The sequence below is a fragment of the Carlito syrichta genome, unplaced genomic scaffold (genome assembly GCF_000164805.1).
Source record: "Carlito syrichta isolate Samal-C Ts95f unplaced genomic scaffold, Tarsius_syrichta-2.0.1 Scaffold305223, whole genome shotgun sequence".
Taxonomy (NCBI): Eukaryota; Metazoa; Chordata; class Mammalia; order Primates; family Tarsiidae; genus Carlito; species Carlito syrichta.
In genome coordinates, this window is record NW_007249319.1 from 203,917 (window position 1) to 226,609 (window position 22,693).

The following is a 22,693-nucleotide window of genomic DNA, read 5'->3' on the forward strand; positions in this document are numbered from 1 at the left end:
AACTCAAGGTTTTCAGAAGAGAAATTGCATATCGAGAGCTCCCCACAAAGAAAATGGAATTTGTTTTATAAAAATTGTACATTTAGTCATACATGTTTAAACTTCAGTCACCTTCAAAGTACTCTCTGTTTGATACAACACACCTATTGAGATGCTTTTTCCACTGCTCAAAGCAGTTTTTGAACTTATTAATTTTTATTCCTTTTAGTGCTTCTGCCATTTTGTTTGACCTCTTTCGTTTCCCTTTGAGGACTTTTTTCATCTGGAAAAACAACAAAAAAAAAGTCACTTGGGGTGAATAGGGAGGGTGGGGCTTAGGGGTCATGGTTTTTGGTCAAAACTGCTGAATACGCAGTGTGGTGTGGCCAGGTTTTTCTTGTTAATCACCCATCATGAAATGAGCAAACACATTGAAAGAATTTCCAAAAGAAAAATTCACTAAAACTGAATGCAGCCTCTCACAGCAACGCTAGCTGGTACACTGATAGCAATGGATTCCTAGAACACTAACCTATCGGGAGAAGCCTATACTACAAAGGACCCATCCTCCAAAAAATAATTCCGATTTTGTTTGGGGGGGTTTCCTCTCATATGTTCTTCCACTAGATATATCTAATGTCCTGCATCTTCCCTGTCACCATAGGGTGAAGGAAAACAATAATTTTCTATGTTTTTATCATAAGTAGGACTATTTCCTGAATTACTAACAGTTACTAAAGTTTGGCATTCATAAATTAAAAACAGTTGCATACTAGATAATTCTAATTAGCATTCTACCAAGACATCTGGCTGCCACATACTACTTGGAAATCTTGCCAATACTTGAAATTCCCTCAATTTTGAAGAAAATACTTTATCAGTTTATTATTACTGCTATCTTGAGTTACAATTTAAATTATGCTAAAATTTTAAATCAAAATCACCATTTACCTTTAATCATAGTGGATTTAGTTTGGGTAGTTTGTCTGATTAAATTCCTAGTGATTACTGATACATATTTGCATCAACAATATTTTTCAATAAATTGATTTTACAACTAATGTGAAGGTATAAATATGAACTATTCATACCCCTATCACTAAAGCAATGTTTCGTGAAAGATAATACATCTTTTTCACAGATTTTTTTTTAACTAAAAAGAATGACAACAGGCAAGGCAGAAGGGCCATAACCTATTTTGCCAAGTCTACATGGGTTTGGTTTAACACAGCAACAAATAAGCTATTCACAACTTTTATATTATGACATATCAGTATTATGATCAGTTCTGAGACGTCATAAATAACTGGTTATTAAAATTAGATAAAAGTTGAAATTTCACCTTTACAAAATGTTCTGGTATGGAATTAAGGCTATATTCAAGGTGTAACTTTCACTCTTTTCATCTCCATATAATTTGTGATAAAGGAAGGTAGCTCTCTATCATGTACCAAATGAATGCTCTTAACCAGAGGTGACCCAAAACAGTCATGTATCACATGTATCAGAGAAAAAGAATAGATGAAAACTGTTGGTCTAAACAGCAAAAGTCTGAGTTATATAGGAGCAATGGCTATGGATAGGAAGGCAGGTTGTTGACCAGCCTTGGTGCAATGGAAAGGGAGACAAAATGGCATAATCATCCCCAGGGGTCAAGAGTGGGTAATATGGTGGTACCCTTTATCAGAATAGGGAATACAGAAACAGAAGGAAGTGAAGATAAAATGAGTTCAACTTCAAATCTGATACCCAGTAACATCTGAGAGGAAAGATCCATCAAAGAAGTGGCTCTCCCCTTAAAGCTCAGGATAGACACTGAGATAAAGATGTGGACTTTGTCACTGGCTAAGGATGTAGATAAAAACCAAACCAACAAGGGTAGGTTGATAAGGTGAAAAGAGAAAGGAATAAACAGAAACGAAAAGCTGAGTACCACATGTTCTCACTCATAAGCGGACCCTGAACATTTACCATAATACTGTAAGAAAGGGTTTGGCAGTAGTGGGACACTGCCAGGGCAGGGGAGCATAACATCAATAAGGGTACCTGATCTCAAACTAAAGTGGGTTCCAAAGGGAAGCCCAAATTTTACCTGTATGATGACCTCTTGTCTACCTAACCCTGAACTGTACCCCACATCTTTAAAATATAAATAAATAAATAAATAGAAAAAGAATAGGAATGGAGTCATTCCTTCCTGTTACAGTGTAAGGACTTTTCCAGTGAAAGCACTGGGTCAGAATAATAAATGCTTTTGATTCTCTGAAAGTTTTTTGGAATCCCTCAATGTTCTAGAACCAATACCTGGCATCTGTGAAGGTAAATTTTCTCATAAAAATCTAGAGTATGAACATGATCCTTCATACTCAATTTCCGTTTTGATAAGATATTCCACCATACAACAATGTAGTATGTATTGTAGGCATTCCAGGTCTACAGTAGTTGAAGCTGCTTGAAATCAAACCAGATACCTTAAAACACATTTAAGAACTACCAGATATTAAGGCCCCAGACCAGCACCAGCCACAGGGACAGGCTTAAGTCCTGGCAGTCTCTTTGGTCATCTGGACGGCATGATGACACACAGTGCATTTTCCATTTCAGGTTCCACGATAGCACTTACTCTGTATAGATTTTGATTTCCAGCTAAATGTTCAATATTGTATGCCTTCTTGTATGCCTTCCTCTCAAATATTATGCAGCATCAATGTTTTATGCTGATTTCTATACTCCTCACCCAGAATAAATCAATATCATTCCAAAGCAAAGATTTATAGTTTTAGCCAGACTTTATATGGCAAGAAAACAATTATCTTATTGAGAACCTACTCTGTGTCAGGTACTGTACAGTGCTTTACATATCATCTCAGTTGATTCTAAAACACCTCTATGAAATAAGGATTGGACACGCCCACTACAGATCAGTAAACCAAGGTTCAGAGAGGTTTCAGTCAATTTTCCAAGGTTACAAAGCTACACGTGGGAGATCTGGGATTTAAGCCCAGAAAAATCTGGTTCCAAAGTCTGTGTTCTCTCTATCATTATACATGGAATTTAAAAATTATTCCAAGGAGGTGCCATAGTTGGCAGAGGCAGAGAACAGTGGCTGGCTGTGCGCTCCAGGCAAATCATTCCCACCACCAACAGGGGAGCTTTGTTTTCATCTGTTTATGTATGGGTATGAATGTACAAGTGTAGTTGGGGCGGGAGGAAAGAGCTCCTATGTTTGAAAAAAAGAAGTATGAAAATCTCTACATTAAATTGATATGCTATTGCTGCCACTATTTGCATTGCTGGGGGAAAAAGAAAAGAAAAGAAAGACAACAAGGTCCAGGCACAGTGGTATGCACCTGCCTGTGGTCCCAGCAACTCAGGAGACTGAGGCAAGAGGATCAAAGCCAGCCTGGGCAGAGCAAGACCTGTGCCTTAAAAAAAAAGATAGCAAGCATATATTAAAGCCATAATTTATTTTTAAAAGTATTTAAGTAATGAGTTTCCCTTTAACTAAGAAAGCATTTAATGCACTTAAATTTGACAACCATTTCAACCAAGTTGAAAATGACCAATAAGAAGAGCTACACAAAGTCAAAATATGAACGGATGCATATATTAATATATTAATCTTACAACACAGTACTGTATTCTCAATACAGGCACTAATGTAAAGAACAATTCGTGGCCATTCTTCTTCAGTGAGATTCTTCCATTTCCACAGGTCAGTTAGTAAACACTAGCAACAAGGAAAAAAATGTGGTTCTTTATAATAAATGATTTACTTCTAAGACTGGAAGTAAAGTTATGAATCTAAATATCTGGCATTAATTTGCATTAAGTGGATATTCTTTGATTCCACTTCTTTATCCACAGGAACATCACAGACATATAACCAGCCACCTTCTCTTAAAAGATGCCAGAACGTTCACCAAAGTATTATGAATGTTCAGGATCACCAATTCTAAAATGGAACCAAGGTTAGACTGTACATTAAGCAGATGCCAAGTTATGGAGAGCACACCTAATAATCATCAGTTTATTTAGACCTGGGTTAGAGAATATATAACCTATGGTCCATGTATAATTATTTTATTTAGCTCAATACTCATTTCTGAAAACAGACTTACTGCCACAGTTCTTTTTATATCTTAATAGATTTCTTTTTGATAAATGAAGTTTATGAACCTAGCTCATAATTAAACGCACAAATGGAGTATTGTGGTACAGAACTGCCACTGAATTATCTTGTCTTCTCTATTAGCAGCGGGAATTTTGTCTTAATCACTAAGATTCACTTTGTTCAACTATAAACAGAAATACAATTTCTGATAAACACTGAAGATAGAACATACTGAAGATAGAACATTGACTCCTCTTGTACCAAATGCTCTAAAATGACAGCAAAAGGATTTTTTTTTAAGTTATAAGTACAAAGGTAGGGAGAGAAGAGATCTAGAAGGTAAGAGATTTCAGAAAGGGCTTAGAAGGCAAAGGCAGATGTAGTAACTGAACAGAGGAAGCTTTCACCTAAGTATCTGTAAAAAGGGACTCTGATCATAAGGAAAATAATTCCCCCCACAAATATTGTGAAAAAGCTCAGGATTTGAAGATACCCAGGTACTTTAGGCAGTATGAGTAATGGGATTAGAAGGAAAGGACTTGCTTGAAAATCTCTAAATGAAGAAGTTGAACCAAGAACGCTTCCCCCATCCTAAACAGTCAGGAAATCCTCCTTACTTACCACCACCACTACCACTGCCCCCCAGCCCCCTCCAAAGAATAAAACTATAGAACACCTCTGAAGATATTGAGATTTAGGGATCAAAGGGATATCCATCTGGAAAGGTCTGGAACATTGATGATCAGGTCTGGAACTCAAAAGGGATGTCAGGTAGTGGTTTAGGAGTCAACAGATGAAGCACCAAGACTGGAAGATATCACTTCGGAGGACTGATGCTGAGGAGAACTGAGGTCTTTGAGAAACGTCGACATGAAAAATGATGTAGCCAGAAAAGAATCAGTGAAGGAAACAGACAAGGAAGTAACCAGAGGTAGGAACTGATCCAAAAAAGGACAATATCATAGAAGCAAAGATAAACCAAAGAACATTTCTGAAAAGGAGAGCAAAACCTAGAAAATCAAGTGTTTCGATTGGTTAAACAGAATAAGACACAAGGAAAGGTCACTGAATGTGGTCAGTACGAGGTCACTGATAACCTTGACTGTACTGGTTTCATGGAATGGATGTCATTCAACAAGCACTTACTAAACATCCCTGACACGTGTGTCAGGCACAATACTCAGCTTCCCATGGCAAAGGAGAAACAGGAGTTGGATTAGAAAGGATTAAGAACTGAACAGTACTTAAGATAGACCTTCATAAGTAATTTTGGCAAAAGGTATAAGCGAAGTGAAATGACAGACTGAAAGAAAACCAGACCCACAGAAAGAAAAAAAAACACATGGTTTTAATTTAATATACTTGGAGAGAAACCTGGAGAGCTAAGGTAAATGGGAAGAAGTCAGTGAAGATGGAGGGACAAAAGAAATGAGCAACGCACAAGAGAAGGCAGGAAGTAAGCATATTAATGCCACTTGTTCTGGGTGGTCAGGATAGGGACTCGAAGGAGTTTAGCCTTGGAAGAAAGGGATAAACAGTCTTCTGATGTTGGTAGAAGGGAACAGGGCATAACAACATGTCTTCCCTCTCTTTCAAATAAAGAGGATGTTAATACTGCGAGTCTAAAGCTGCAAGACACTGGTAGAATGTGGACTAAATATCTGGAAGTTGCTCTAGCTAAATATAAAAGCCTCATTAATATAAACCAAATATATGTCCTAGTGGCAGAATAGATGCAATTGTTAGAAGCAACCACCAATGTTAGCAAAACAGCAAAATTTGAGCAGCACATAAGTAGTATTTTAGGGATCAAGAATTTAATCCTGGGCCAGCAGTCATTGGTGGCTCACACCTGCAGTTCCAGTGCTTTGGGAGACTGAGGCAGGAGAATTGCTTGAGCCCAGGAGTTCGAGAACAGCCTGCACAACATAGCCAGACCTCATTGCTACAAAAAAAATTTAAAAATTAGCCAGCCATGGTGGGGCATGCTTGTAGTCTCCCAGCTACCAGGAGGCTGAGGAGGAAAGATCACCTGAACCCAGGAGATCGAGACTGCAGTGTGCCATGATCGTGCCACTGCACTCCAGCCTGAGCAGCAGATTGAGACCCCGCCAACACACACACACACACGCACACACAATTTAATAATGTCCAAAAATAACATAAAACATAGCTTCTAAGTGTTTAAAAATACAGCTAATTTTTGTAGTTCAAACTTATAATAAACAATCTTTGACATTTTGATTTGGTATTTCAAGGTCAAATAGAAAAAGGTGACATATATGAGGTTATGTTTATTATACATAAATCTGTTACGATTCAGACTCAAGAGGGAAAATGCCACACATTTTTTTCCTTCTCCTTACAAGAAAGCATTCATTATACAATTCAGGTTAACAAGAGGGAAGCACAGTGAGAAATATCAAATAGTAGTGAAGTGCTGCGTTTCAGTAAATTCTTCATTAGAGAGAAAACAAATGGCCTGCTTTATGTCCCCTGCTAAAAGAAAAAAATCTTCAATTGAGACTGTTCAAAATAGCAAGATAATAAATGATGTTGTTAACTTTTTTTTTTCTCAAGACCTAGGGCTGACTGTTGTTTTGATGCCTGGTATCAGCAGTCATTGTACAACTGTATCTGTGTGGCTGGGTTGAAGAAATTCTACCAGTAGTTTAGAGAATGACCTTTTCTATTATGGGCTAACTGGAGTACCCATATGTGAGTAGACATATCAGCCTCAAATCAAAAGACAAATAGTCTTGTGATTGTGAGTGGTATTTACTTAGGAGCCCAGGCACTAAAATGAAATTATTCTGGACATTCAAAATAAGATATTAAGAATTAATAGAAAATACCGTTACTATGACCAAGATATTAAAAAATGGATAAAAAAGATTGTTAGCATGGAGCCCCAGCCACCATGTTTGCCACCACATGTTTCCTGAGTCCACAAAAATGTGACTTTCAGAGCAAATCTCTGTAGGTGAAAAGTGGGACTACTGGAAATAAAAGGTTGAATTTATTCATGTTTAAAGACTGAGCATTGTTTTAGTGAAAGTCTAGCTGAAATAGACCAGCAGATATAGGCTGAATAGGAAAACAAGCAGAGATCAAGAGAAGGGAGCAAGAAAAGTAGGAGGACTTGGTGAAGGGCAAGGGTGAGTAGAGAGGCGATGAGGGATTAAGAGATGGACTGGCAGGAGATGGAAACCAAGGACACTTTGAAGTTTGAGATTTCAGAAGCAACAGCATTCCTGTGAAACCATGCAAGGGCAAAGTTTCCTATATAGCATCAGAAGTGGAAATCTTGAGTAGGGCAACTCAAGGCATGTGGAACAGGAAGAAGTGATGTAGGCCACACAACAGTAAACCAACAGGCAGGTTAACAATTGGCTGCAGAAGAGAAACAGGCAAGAGATGATAGAAAGCCACCAGGAACAGGATTTAGTAGCCAGACTCACAAAGGAGCAAATAAATGGTAGCAAGGTGATCCTGATTCTTTCCTTTCCGTAAAGTAAAATATTTATATGTTTTGCTCTAACATGGAAGGCAGGAGTAAAGAAGGATAACAGCTTGGTGGTTTTCACCATATTTAATGCACTTGGACTTAAGTTGTTTTCCAAAATGTTAAAAAGTGCTCATATCAGCAACAAAGACTTCAGATGACTTTTTGTCTTTCCACTGACCAAGCTAATGTATCCTGAGATCCTTGGAAACTTTCTCCTTGACTGATTGTCACATGTAAAACCAAAAGCCATGATTGTAGGAAAGTTACCAAAATGTGATCACATGCCTGGAATTAGAAACACTGAATTTATAGAAATCACTTAATAAATAAGAAGAGAAGTCACAGGGTTTAGTGATTTTCGAGGATTTCCAACTACTTGTGGATAACTGTCTAGGCACGTGTGCAGCTTATACACTTTTTAGGCTTGTCCTAAAGAAGCCAAGCAGAACAATTTACAAGTGAGCGGACCAAGCAAGTCCAACACATAGCAAGGACATGTAGGAACAGGTTGTTAACAGCTACCCCCACAGAGCACTACTTGTTGCCTGCAGCACTTCAGAAAATATGACTTCCTAGGGATAAGAAAACATGTAGGTCATGTGATTCAGCTTTAGTTTAGAAAACCAAAGCAAAAAAAGTTGAATATCTCAGCTGAAGACTACACAGCTGGATTAGTGGCAAAGGGGAGAACACCACTCAGAGTACACTCCCTTCTTGGAGCCCAACCCCCTCTCCCCCAACCCCCATTCCATCTCGATGCAAATGTCCACGAGAGCTGGGCTGGATTTCCACATAAAGTCAAAACATGGTGTTCTTTCTGAAATGTAAAATAAGATGACAGAACCTAAAAGGAAGAATGAACTGTAATTAAAACTATTTGCTTGACATAAGATAATATTAATTTAAAACTATACCTTTACTGCTTCTGATGAAAGTACATTTTCCTTTTTCTGACTTGTGCTCATGGGCTCATTTTCAACACTGAAAAATAAAAACCACAATTTCTTTTGAAATTAAAAGAGAATCACTAAATCCATACAGTTCCTGTATTTAAACCAAGAATTGAAAGGTCCTTTATCTGCAATGCACAAAGATTCCTATGCAAAATGTCATACTAAGGATATATCGATTTGAATCTCTAAACTTAAAAAAAAAGCACATTCAAAAATGCTCATTCAGGTTTCAGATACTTGCATGAGTTCGTTTTCTTATTTTCTTATATTGATGATCAGCATCAGAGTAATAATGCATCTGAACAAAGAAGGCCCAGTGTACAACCATCACAACCTTGGAAGGGGCTGGCTCTCTGAGAGTTCATTTATATTAAGGTTCTCCACAGCCTGATCTTGTTTCAAAGCCCAGTGCATTTCTATCCAGCAAATCATTATAAACATATAGGTTCATCTAGTGAATTCAGGGAACACTCAAAAAGAGATGTAGGCTTGTCTAGCCCCAAATGTGTTCCAGATGGCACCTTAAAAATCTGACTTCCCAGTCACTTCTGTCTTGTGTCTAGAATACCTTCACAGATGCCTTATGAGATGTCATTATAAACAACTTTGCCAATTCGGCACATATACCTTTTGGATCTAAATATTTATAACTTAATGTATACATTAGCCTGTTTCCATTCTTTAATAATCCTAAACAAATTGAATATAGCTCTACTCTAAAGATGACCATGACTGTCTACCATGTGCCAAGGACTGTGCTTGGCTATAACTATATACAAAGGAGTAGTGTCAGGGTTTTTTCAAAACTTAGTCTGGCTGGGGGGACTGATACATTTTAACAATACAGTTTGATGAGCCCTGTAACTGCTAGGTGAACACATTGCTACATGAAGCACAGAGAAAATAGGGAACAAATGATGAGGCCTGCTCAGTGAAGTGCCCTCAGAGGAGGCACAAAGGCAGGGCATAATAGAGAATACGGCATTTTGGGGAAACCATATTTTGTTCAGCTGGTTTTCATGTAAGACTGGAGCATAGCGCTTGTGACAGGTAGAGGTAATCCCGCCAGAGATGAGAATGAGACTGAAGGTCAGTGAATGCCGGACTACAAAGAACTGGCCCAACCCATTACAAATTTGATCTTTGTCCTGAATGTAGTAGGAAGCCTTCAGGCAGGGGGGACAGGCACACACAGAAGGATGACTAAGAGTGGGCAAGATGTGGAGCTACAGTCACTGGTGGTGGAGGGACCGGAAGGGAGGAAGTATCAATAGTTCAGATGAGACAAAGGCCATCCCAAAGCAGAGAGATGGAAGGAGAGGACATGACTCATGCTATTTAGATTTCCAATCCATAAAATTCTATGCTATCATGCGAAGTATCCAACAAATAGAAATGGTCAAAAGACAGGAACAGGAGGTAAATCATGAAAATCTGGAAAATGCCATGGACTAAAATATCATTGAGTCCCAGACTCTATGCAGGAGCACATGTGCCAGTGAGATACGACTGGGCCCTTAAAGCTTTTAAATGTCAATAAGAAAAGCAAGTATATATAAAAAAGGTAAGTATGTGAGCTATGTGTTAAATGCATGGAAAATTCTACAGGAAAAACCAGGGGACAAAAACAGAAAATAGTATTATACAATACAGAATTGTAACCCATATACCTAAGGTTGCTATTTTTTAAGTGAATGGATTCTTATCTCTCTCTTCCCCGCCCCCACCTCTCCCCCCCATCTTACTGGTCTTTGCCTTTTGTCAAAAGATTGCTAACAATTCATTTTTTTTTTTAACTAAATGTCGGTTGATATTGTTCTACTTAAGGTCAACTTAACAGAAACAGAGTGGCAAAATATATGTCAAAGATTATGTTACAAGGATCCAGGGTATAATTAAGAATAATACTAACCTTGACAATTTTATAAGTGAATTAATTCTCTAACTACAATCTGTTTTGAATGACCTACCTAAAAACAATCTAAATATACAACTGCCATTTAATTGAATCTCCTGGTTCTTGCTTCAAGATTCCTAAAGTTCTACTTCATTTAGAGTGTTTAGAGGACTTTCTATAAACATACTGCCTGAAACTGTACTGAAAATGATAAAAGTTTCTTCTGTAATGCAAGAGCTCTTCAGAAAACGCAGCTCTGAGTCCATGGGATTAAGGCAGAACTCAGTCTTTCCAAGTAGCTGTAATTCCGTACAAGTACACAGTACAGACATACAAATTCCAGAAAAAAACATAGCAGTAAGTCAGCACATATGTCTTGAGCAAATAATGGGAAAATTTAAAGCTAAAAATCACCAAAAGAAATACTGACACTACTTAAAAAATTATTTTAAAGTTGTGGGGTACAAGTCAGGATTATGTGCATAAATGGTTTACGTACAAGTGAAGTCTTGGGCCTCCCATTGGGACACTTCTTACAACTCTAAAACTTATTTCCTATGACTAAGTCCCATCATTCTTATTGCTAAGCCAAAATTTTAAAATGTGCTGAGTTGTAAAGCAAAGAACACATTTTAAAATTTTGGTTGATCGATAAATATCATTGCTTTCATTAAAGTATTTGTCATTTCTATATTATTAGAGTTCCTTCTTAATTAGTCTCTTGTATTTTCAGGACTGCTCTGCTTCAAACCATAATCATGGGCTGTCAAAGTGATAATTAATATGATCATGACGCCCACCTGTTCAAAAATCTGTCAGTGAATTTGTCAGTTGATAAATAAAGTGAGAATCCTTAGCATAGACATAGAGAGTTGTTCGTGACCTGGCTCCTGAAACACCTGTTGTTATACAAAGAACCACTTCACATTGCTAGAATACACGAAGTTCACAATCCAAAAAACCACTTCCTTCTCCTGCCTGCAACATCCTTGCCCACCCCAACCAAGTCTTAATCCTTGACAGTTTATTTCTAGTTTTGCCTGTATTTTTTCATGCTCCCATTGCACCCAGCAATACCTCTCATAATTATTGTAACGGCTGATTGCTCGTCTTCCCAACTAGAATATGAACTTGTTAAATTCAGAAAATGTATCCTTCATGTCTATATCCCAGAGCCTAGCATTGTGCCTGGCACTGTGAAGGCACTCAAATAGTATTTGTTAAATTAATTTTTAATGTAACTTTTTTTGGTAGAAATAAAGTCTCACTATGTTTCCCAGGCTGGTCTTGAACTCCTGGGCTCAAGCAATCCTCTCACCTCAGCCTCCCAGAGTGCTAGGATTATAGGAGTGAGCCACTGTGTGTGGCCCTAAATGAATTTTTAAAAATCTATAACCAGATTTCCATGTGTGCCTGCTTACCTTCATCAGGAAACATTGTTCCATGGGGAACAATGTAATAATACACATTAGTCTTTTTATCTTAATGAGTCTCTTGAAAGAATATACAAGTCATTCCTATTCTGCACCATATTTCTCTAAAGACACAAAGCAGGAAATGAGGCTGGTGGGAAAAAATTACTCAAGAAGAACAAGGTCATTTCAGTTGATTTAAAAATAAAACAAAAAAGATAGAACAGTAGCTAAAGACACTCAAAATATTGGATACTTAGATACACGCTTTTAAAAAGTAATAAAATAACAGAAAAGAGTCAAAAGGCTTGGAGCGATACTTGCATACTCTTAAAAAGAAATACAGTACTAGAGGAAGATAAATATGTTCCTATTGTTTGCTCACAATGTAACATCCTTTGGGACCCTGGGTATTTCAATTGGAAATTTTTTTTATTTCAATAGCTTTAGTGGGTATAAATTTTTTTTGTTGCATAGATGCACAGTATAGTGGCAAAGCAGTCTGGGCTTTAAGTGCACCCATCACTTCCACCAGTGCACACTGTCTCCAATAGGTGATTTTTCATTCTTCCCCCTTACTCTCTTACTGTCCCCCTTTTGATTTTTCAATGTCCATTATACCATTCTATATGCCTTTGCAGATCCCTAGTTCAGTTCCACTTATAAATGAGAACACGCAGTATTTGGTATTCTGTTCCTGCATTAGTTCACTTAGAATGATGTTCTCAAATTCGATCCAAGTTACTGCAACAGACATTATTCCATTCCTTTTCATGGTTAAATAGTATTCTATGGTGTGTATATATATATATTACAAACACACACACACACACATTTTCATTATCCACTGATCAGTTAATGGGCATTTAGACTGATTCCACATCATTGCAACTGTGAATTGCGCTGCAATAAACATACAAGTGCAGGTGTCTTTTTTGTATAATGACCTCTGTTCCTTTGGGTAGATATCTAGAAGTAGGATTCCTGGATCGAATGATAGATCTACTTTTAGTTCTTTGAGAACTCCCCATACTGATTTCCATAGAGGTTTTATACTACTTGTACTACTACCACCACCAGTGTAAAAGCATTCCCTTTACACTACATCTGTGCCAACATCTATTGTCTTTTTATTTTTTAATAATGGCCGTTCTGATTGGTGTAAGATGGTATCTAATTGTGGTTTTAATTTGCATTTCCCTGATGATTAGTGATGCTGAACATTTTTTCATATGTATATTTTCTTTTGAGAGATGTCTGTTCATGTCATTGGCTCACTTTTTAACGGAGTAATTTGCTTTTTTCTTGCTGATGTGTTTGAGTTCTTTGTAGATTCTGAGTTCTTTGTCAGATGTATAGTTTGTGAATATGTTCTCCCATTCTGTAGGCAGTCTATTTACTCTGTTGATTATTTTGCTGTGCAGAAGCTTTTTTCTTTAATTAAGTTACAATTATTTATTTTTGGTTTGTTGCATTTGCTTTTGGAGGTTTAGCCACAAATTATTTGCCTAGGCCAATATCCATAAGAGTTTTCCTAGGCTTTCTTCTAGGATTTTTATGGTTACAGGTCTCACATTTAAGCCTTTAATCTACTTTAATTTCTATACATGCCGAAAGAGAGGTATCAAGTTCATTTTTTCTGCACATAGCTATCCAATTTTCCTAGCACCATTTGTTGAACAGGGTTTCCTTTCCCCAGTGTATACTTTTGACTGCTTTGTTGAAGACCAGATGGTTGTAGGTATTTGGGTTAATTTCTGGATTCCCTATTCTGTTCCATAGGTCTATGTGTCTGCTCTTGTACCAGTACAAGCCTGTTTTGCTTATTACAGTCTTATACTATAATTTGAAGTCAGGTAATGTGATGCCTCCAGCTTTGTTGTTTTTGCTTAGGATTACATTGGTTATTCTGGCTTTTTGGTACCATATACATTTTTGAATTATTTTTTCTAATACTGTGAAAAATAATGTTGTTAGCTTGATAGCAATTACATTGAATCTGTAGATGATTTGGGATAATATGATCATTTTAAGTGTTGATCCTTCTAATCCATGAGAATGGGAAGTTTTTCCATTTGTTTGTGTCTTCTACAATTTCTTTCATTACTGTTTTATAGCTCTCCTTGTAGAGATCTTTCATCTCCTTGGTTAAATATATTCCTAGGTATTTTAACTTTTTGGCTGCCATTGGAAATGAAATTGAGTTCTTGATTTGATTCTCAGCATGGTCGCTATTGGTATATAGCACTGCTACTAATTTGTGTGTGTTGACTCTGTATCCTGAAACTTTACTGAATTCATTTATCAATTCCAAGAGTCTTTTGAAGGAGCCTTTAGGATTCTCTAGGTATAAAAAACTATTGTTGGCATACAGAGATAGTCTGATTTCTTCTTTCCCAATATGAACACACTTTATTTCATTCTCTTGCCTGATTGTTCTGGATAGGACTTCCAGTACTATGTTGAAAAGGAATACTGAAAGTAAGCTTCCTTGCCTTGTTCCAGTTCAGAGAGGAAATGCGCTGAATTTTTCTCTGTTTAGGATGACAATGGCTATGAGTTTGTCATATGGATTTTATTATTTTGAGAAATGTTCCTTCTACTCCTATTTTGCTGAGGGTTTTTTTTTTTTAATCATGAAGCAATGTTGGATTGTATCAAGTGCTTTTTCTGTGTCTATTGAAATGATCATATGATTTTTTTTTTTTTTTTTTTTGAGTTTGAGTCTCACTCTGTCACCCAGACTGGAGTGCAGTGGCCGCTCCCGGCCACCGCAGCCTCAACCTGCTGAGCTCCGGCGATCCTTCCGCCTCAGCCTTCTGAGTAGCCGGAATTACAGGCATGCGCTACCACGCCCGGCTGATTTTCTGATTTATTGTAGAGATGAGGTCTCGCTGCCCAGGCGGGTCTCGAACCCGCGGGCTCAGGCAATCCACTCACCTCAGCCTCCCAAAGGCGCGGGATTACAGGCTGAGCCACTGAGCCCGGCTGATTTTTGTTTTTAATTGTTTATGTGATGAACTATGTTTATTGACTTGTGTATGTTGAGCCATCCTTGCATTGCTGGGACAAAACCCACGATTGTGGTGGATTTTTTTTTTTTAATGTGCTGTTGATTTCAGCTTGCTAGTACTTTGTTGAGAATTTTTGCATTTATGTTCATCCTTCTAATCTAATTCATCAGGGATATTGATGTGTGGTTCCCTTTTTTTGTTGTTGTGTTGTGTCTTTTCCTAACTTTGGTATTACGGTGATACCGGCTTCAAAAATGAGTTAGGGAGAATTCCCTCCTTTTCAGTCTTATGGAATAGCTACAGTAAAATTGGTACCAGTTCTTTTCCTGGATTTGGTGATAGGGCAATACTGGCTTTGCAGAATGAGTTAGGAAGAATTTCCTCCTTTCAATCATGGAATAGTTTCAATAAAATTAGTATCAGTTCTTACTTGAAAATAACCATACACAAAAATCATCTCTGAATGAAGCAAAGACCTAAACATAAAACTGCAAACTATAATAACCTTAGAAAATTCAGGACACACCCTTATTGAAATTGGAACTGGCAACCAATTTCTGATTAAAACCCCAAGTACTCATGCCATAAGAAACCGAAAAGCTACTGCAAAGCAAAAGAAACCACCAAGAGAGCAGAAAGACAGACCACAGAATGGTAAAAAATATTTACCAACTGTATATCTGACAAAAGTCCAACAACCAGGATATCTTCAAGGAACGCAAATGTGCTGAAAGGAAAAACAAAAACAAAAACAAAACAGCCACATTAAAAAGTGGGCAAAAGACATTAAAAGAATATATACAGGCAGCCAGCAGACACATGAACAAGTGCTCAGTCTCACTAATTATCAGAGGAATGCAAATCAAAACCACACTGAGATACGACCTAATCCCATTAAGAATAGCCATCATTAATAAAACAAACAACAACAGATGCTGGTGAGGAAGCAGAGAAAAAGGAACACTTTTACACTGATGGTGGGAATGCAAATTAGTGCATCCTCTTTGGAAAACAGTGTAGTGATTTCTAAAATAACTATACATCAAACTTCCATATGATCCAGCAATCCCCCTAACAGGAATATACTTGGAGGAAGAAAAGGTATCTACAAAAAAGATACCCGCACACGCATATTTCTAGCAGCACTGTTCACAATAGCAAAAACAAGGAACCAACCGTGCTGCCCATCAAAACTGGACTGGATAAAAAAAAATTTGGTACATATACACAATGGAATATTACACAGTCATAAAGAAGGACAAACATAAGGACTTCACAGCAACTTGGGAGAGATTTATAGTCTATCATACTCAGTGATCTACCACAGAAAGAAAGAACTGAGTATCACATGCTCTCACTCATAAGCAGACCCTAAACATTTACCACAATACTGTAAGAACGAAATTGACAGTAGCGGGATATTGCCGGGGTGGGTGGGTGGGGGAGTGTGGGGACACAACATCAACAAGGGTATCTGACCTCAAACCAGGCAAAGTGGGTACCAAAGGGAGGCCCAAATTTTACCTGTACGATGACCACTTGTGTACCTAGTCCTGAATTGTACCTTACATCTTTAAGATAAAAACAAATAAATAAAAATTAAAAAGAAAGTCTGGTAGAATTTGGCTGTGAGTCTGTTAGGTCCTGGACTTTAATTTATTGGGAAACTTTTAATTACTAATTCAGTCTCACTACTTGTTATTGGACTATTCAAGGATTCTATTTCTTCCTGATTCAAAGTTGGAGGGCTTTATGTTTCCAATAACTTATCCACAATAGAAGTTTTCAAAATTTTAGAAGCCGGGCTTGGTGGCTCAGCCTGTAATCCCACGCCTTTGGGAGGTTGAGGTGAGTGGATTGCCTGAGCCTGCGGGTTCGAGACCTGCCTGGGCAGCGAGATCTCATCTCTACAATAAAATCACAAAATCAGCCAGGCGTGGTAGCACATGCCTGTAATTCTGGCTACTTGGAAGGCTGAGGCGGAAGGATCGCCGGAGCCCAGCAGGTCGAGGCTGCTGTGGCCAGGAGAGGCCACTGCATTCCAGTCTGGGTGACAGAGTGAGACTCCAACTCAAAAAAAAAAAAAAAAGAAATTTTAGAAAGCACACAAGCACACATTTTGCTTATGGCAGGAGGAGAGGTGCAGGAATTATAACCACATGTAGGCACAAAAAAAACCACCTTACATTTTGTTGTTGTTGTCGAGTTGGAGTCTCACTCTGCCACCCAGGCTGGAGTGCAGTGGCGCGTTCTCAGCCACCACAGCCTCAACCTGCTGGACTCAGGCAATCCTTCTGCTTCAGCCTTCCAACTAGCGGGAACTACAGACGCATGTCATCCCACTCGGCTAATTATTATTATTATTTTTTACTGTAGAGATGAGGTCTCGCCAAGTTGTCCAGGCTGGTCTCGAGCCCCTGGTCTCAGGCAGTCCTCTCCCAAAGTGCTGAGATTACAGGCTTAAGGCACTGCTCCCAGTGTACATCTTGCACTTCTAAATAGCCTCATCTTGCCTAGTTAAAAGAAATTTGGGGATTAATCTTTCAAAATAGCTCAAATACGAAGGTTAACATAATGAAGAAACTCCTCACTTTTTTAAGCAGTTTATTTGGGCTATGACTGAAAACTAATCCAACATAGCCATCTACCTTTTATATACTTTGTGTCAGACATAAAAGAAAACATTTTTTTCTCATGGGTCATGAAAAAAAAAGGAGTCCCTTTAACATTACAAAGTTTAAATAATTTACATAGAGAAGCACTCCTAGCCTGTCACTGAGGATACACTCTTATATTTTATTCAATTATAATAAGATTCCCTAACTAATGGCAGATAAGAAGCAGAAAACTGAACTGAAGAACTCACTCACTCACTCAGCAGATAAGGAGTGCATATTTGTGTGTGTCAGGCACTGTTCTGGGTGTTGGGCATTGAGCAATGAACTAACCACACAAGTTCCTTACCCTGACTCCTTTAGAACCCATATCTATGTGCATCAGAAGCACACAGGCAACCGCATTTCTAAAACTGATTTCTGGGTCTGATTGTCAGGGAATCTGACTGAAGTGAAGTCCAGGAATCTACATTTTCAACCATCAGTCATCCTCCCCTACCCCCAGGTTATTCTAACGCAGGTCAACCTCTGACCACATTCTTGATAAACAATAGTCTGAGAGCCTTTCCAGGCATAGCTGACACCAACAAGTGATAGTTGTATAGGGAAGAGAAATATCTGACCAGGAGGACTGCCACTTACTATTATTTAAATATGTTAGGCATGGATACTTAAAGAGAAGGTAACAATTATACAGAAAAATTCACTCATGTGGAACACCATCCGTGTTCCAACACTGCTGCTAAGCAGAGCTCCTTGTTCCAGAAAACAGCTGTTACCCTAATGAGCACGGAGAGTACAGAGTGGAGATTAGCAAGGAAAAAAAAAAGGACCTCCTTCCAGTCCACACCATACATTGAGGCACACTGGAGACCACTGGGCTGCTCCCAAAGTCAGTTCTCAGGTGGTAAGAAAGCACACTCTGGATGGCCATAGGACATACTCACAGGAACAGGAGAGGGGTAAAGGCACAGTCAAGGAGAGTGAAGCTCTCCTCCCCTCCTGTAGCACACTTCTTGTTTCCTCCTCCTCCTGTGCCTTTTCTCTTACACATCATAGTTACAGCTGCATCAGAAAAATCCAGAAATGTTAAAGATCTGAATACGGTTTCCACAACTGTCTATGGATCCAGAAGTATATGATTTCTTACCATTTCCAAAGGAGAGACCATCTTTGGTGCTAATGACATCACTGGCAATAATTTGGGGCACCCAAACATATGGTCATGTAACATAAGGTGGTCCCTGATTTGGGAATGTCCTTACATCTATACAACACCCTCAACCCACTGTCCACAGACACATGTCACCACTTCCAGGGTCCTCTGCTGAATGTTTACCTTCTCTCCTCTCGCTCTATCCCACTCAGCCTAATGCTGCCTTAAAGTATCTTACGACTTGAGGTTTTCATTTCCAATGCACAAGGTATGGTCAGGTATGGTCTGCAGTAGTGGAATTAGCAATACTATTGAGGACAGAGAAAGAGAAGCAGGACAAATCCCTATAAAAATAAAGATATAAATCTATAAAGACATAAATCTCCAGCCTTCTCTTGAAATGTAATTAAATCATACCTCAATCCTCCAGGTGAGACTTTTCCTTGGAATAAATGAAAAATAATACAGAACTCTAAGGGATCTTTAAGTACCCACTCCTCTTCCACTGTCATTGGTCATAAAATGCTTTGTAACACCTCAAAATAGACATTATCTATTTCAGGGATAGCCCCTTAGGGACACAATGCACTGCAGTCAAAACATACCTTTCTGGATCTGATTTCACAATTATGAAAATGGGAAGAGTCAGACCAGCTAGCTGACACAAGATCTCTGCCGGATCTAAAATTCCATGCTGCTGCAATCTACAGTAGTAGGATGGAAAAAGAGGCAGATACCCTTGAGGCTTTTGTGGTAAAGGAAGAAAAGGAATATGGCCAAAAAGTATGCTCAGAATCAAAATCAGTATCAGGGCATTATCAGAAGCAGCAGAAATGCTGAAATGTCCCTTATTTCAAAGTTACTGAGGCCCCCTCCGGGCCTGTTCATATTTTCTTAGACTCTACTCTCTCAGCCTCACTCAGGCCCTTGACGGCAGTAGAGACTTTATCCCCACACCTTCCTGAAGCGTCTGCTTATGCCGTGGGGGTCACCTATGTTACTCTGGGGATAGTTTTCTTAGAAACATAGCTTCACATAGTTTTCTTTCTTCACTGCTACACCACAGGTGCATTATGGATTAAATTGACTTTTGTACACTGGCCTGGAGCTTCATCCAGCAAGTCCAATCTATAGGGAGAAAAACAGGGTTCCACACCAATGATTTACAAACAACCATCTGGAAAACTGTCCATTCATAAATGGTGCCTGCCAGCAGGAGAGCAGTACTTGTATTTTTTAATGACTATTAGCAGAATATAAAACAGGTGGTTATGGCACTATTTCTGGGCTTCAAATTAAAAGGTAACTAAAAGCTGCAATTTTAAGGCACTCAAACAGCATGTATTTTAGCTCAAACATCTGGCATTTGATGATTTCAAAACTCTGGAGAAAAACTGAGAGGGGAAGGAAAGATAGACATGATTATGAGGCTCTGTTGCTTTGCAATCTTAGACTTCTGACACTCACCAGAATGTTGGCCCTCTCCTATAATTTACGTATCTACCTTGAAGCTGCTTTGTTTCCTGTCCCCCATCTCACACCCCCAAAACAAGACCCATAATTACACTTCAATCATAGGCTACAGAGTGAGAATCTCGAAGCCTGATGTGGCCTGAGCTGTCTAACATCATGAATGACTACTCTCCCCAAAGTCCTCCAGGCACGTCATAACCTTCAGATACTGAACATTTGTGATCCCCCTCACAAGACTCAACACCCTGAATCTTTTGCTGCAATATGAACTCTAAATTGCATTCTGGTTGCTTTCTAAAATGGGGTTTTTGTTCATGTATCATTCAACAAATTGTCCAGAGGAAAGAATGCTGGAGACCCAAGTGAGTGCCTACCCAAAGCTCCCCACAGCTTGGCCTTGGCTGAGCTCCACTCCATCTCAAATCCTTCTTCCTCTGTAAGTTCTTTCAGATAGGGATAAACAGACAATGTATGTGTGTCTATAAAAACACACATACACACTCATAAATGCACGCCCAAGTGATACTTTCTCAAAGTAATTCATCATTTCAACTACTCCTCACTACGGCCACCAAGTCCTACCTCATCTGGCCCTGGGCTCCCTTCCCCATGTCACTAACATCCACTCTTCCTTCCATTCTGTTGTCTCTGCCCACACTGGCATCTGTGCCACATGATCTTGCCCCAGGACCTCCAAACAGGATATTCCCTCTACATGGACAGTTCTTTCCTCTGACATATTCAAGACTCACCCCTAGATATCTTCTAGCTCTTTGCTCAAATGTTACCCACTAGTGACATTTATTGGGTAACATGACCCAATATGACCACTGTAAGTATACCATACCCTAGGCTCACTACTTCCATGGTGCCCCATTCCCTCACTCTGTTTTATTTTTACTCCAAAGCACATTATATATTAATTTATAGATATAAATATAAATCTATAAAGACATAAATCTCCAGCCTTCTCTTGAAATGTAATTAAATCATACCTCAGTCCTTCCATATTAGAATACAACCCTTTGTAAGTAGGGCCACATTTAGATATTCAAATAGTATTTAGATATTCAAATCAGATTCTGAAAAGTGGTATCACTACTAAGACTTTTCTAAAAATTAAATTATTTTTATAGCTTTTGTAAATGTATTTATTATTATTGAAAAAAGCTTCAAAATCCTGAAGAGAACTTTTACTTTTTGAAAAAAATATTTAGACATAATGCCATGTACATATTCAGACACACACATAGGAAATAATTTGAAATGATTTCTCTTTTTGATTCTCTTGTAATTTTCTACCTGTTTTTCAAAAGCATATATTACTATTAAAAAGACAAAAAAATACAAAGTAGTACAGTTAATTTAAAAGAAAGCAAAAACAAATTAGTGCAAAAAATGCAAGCAAGGAATGTAAACAAAACACTAATACTATAAGTATTACATAATGATGATTCCTTTTTAGTATATAACACTGCCAAATAATAGTCTTATTTGCATACTTAGAACAATGAAACAGAATTATTACAGCTCACATTTTCAGTTTTGACTAACAAAGAACACCATGTCACCCTTTCAGCCCAGGTATGCTCCTTGGTGCTTTGACAATCAAGACAAGAAGAGGTCAGAAAGTGTACACGTCACCTGACCTGTTCCCAGCTATTAAAGCATAAAATTCAAAATATTTCACATCTGTCATAAGAAGCACAATAGATACAAATATAATCTGCCATTCAGCTAGTATCCACTTGTATACATTTTAATACAAAAAGTAAAGCAGAAATTTCTAATATAGCTTCTAAAAGTTGCATAAAACTAATATTTGTAAAACACTCAAATACCTTTTCCATATCTTTTCTGGCACTGCCATTTGTGCTGCTTTTCATGAAAAAAAAAATCTTAAAAATATGCTCTTGAACTCTTTTTTGTAAATATGCTGGGGGCATCTTTAAATTCTGCCTATCACAATGGAATATGTTTTTGTTTCAACATCTTGTATAAGTATGCAAGTGCTGTGGTTTGGATGTCTGTCCCCTCCCAACTTCATGTTGAAATGCAATCCCTAAAATGGGAAGTGAGGTCTAGTGGGAGGTATTTGGGTCACAGGGGCAACCCCTCGTGAACAGATTAATGCCCTCCCTAGAAAGAAGGTAAGTGGATTCTTACTCCATTAGTTCTGAGAGAGCTGGTTGTTAAAATGAGCCTGGCACCTTCCCTCACCTCTTGCTTCCTCTCCATGTGATCTCTGCACAAACAAAGCTCCCCTTGCCTTCCATCATGATGGAACTTTTCTGAGGCCCTCATCAGTTGTAGATACCCGATCTTAACTTTCCAGTCATCAGACTTGTGAGCCAAATAAATCCTTTTTCTTTATAAATTATGCAGCCAGCCTCAGGTATTTCTTTATAGCACAAAATAGAATAAGACAACAAGAAACCCATTTTGCCATCTTTGTGCAATTATTTCCTAGAAGCCACTGTTGAGCGGTTAGGCTATGGGTTCAATGTATACTAAAAGAATAAAAAGCTTGGCAACAACGATATTTTCAAAGATTGTCTAGCTACTGCTGGCA

At 38.2% G+C, this 22,693-nt stretch overlaps 1 protein-coding gene across 1 annotated transcript in view; it reads right to left on the minus strand.

Moving 5' to 3' along the window:
- The window catches only part of CRYBG3 (crystallin beta-gamma domain containing 3), a 123,736-nt gene that overhangs the window by 88,738 nt on the left and 12,305 nt on the right, over positions 1-22,693 (minus strand). Inside the window, exons 5-6 of the mRNA XM_021714101.1 lie at positions 18,440-18,557; positions 8,516-8,582 (exon numbers count right to left, since the gene is read on the minus strand). Coding sequence (XP_021569776.1) covers positions 8,516-8,582; positions 18,440-18,557 — 185 coding nt within the window. The remainder of the gene's footprint in view (positions 1-8,515; positions 8,583-18,439; positions 18,558-22,693) is intronic.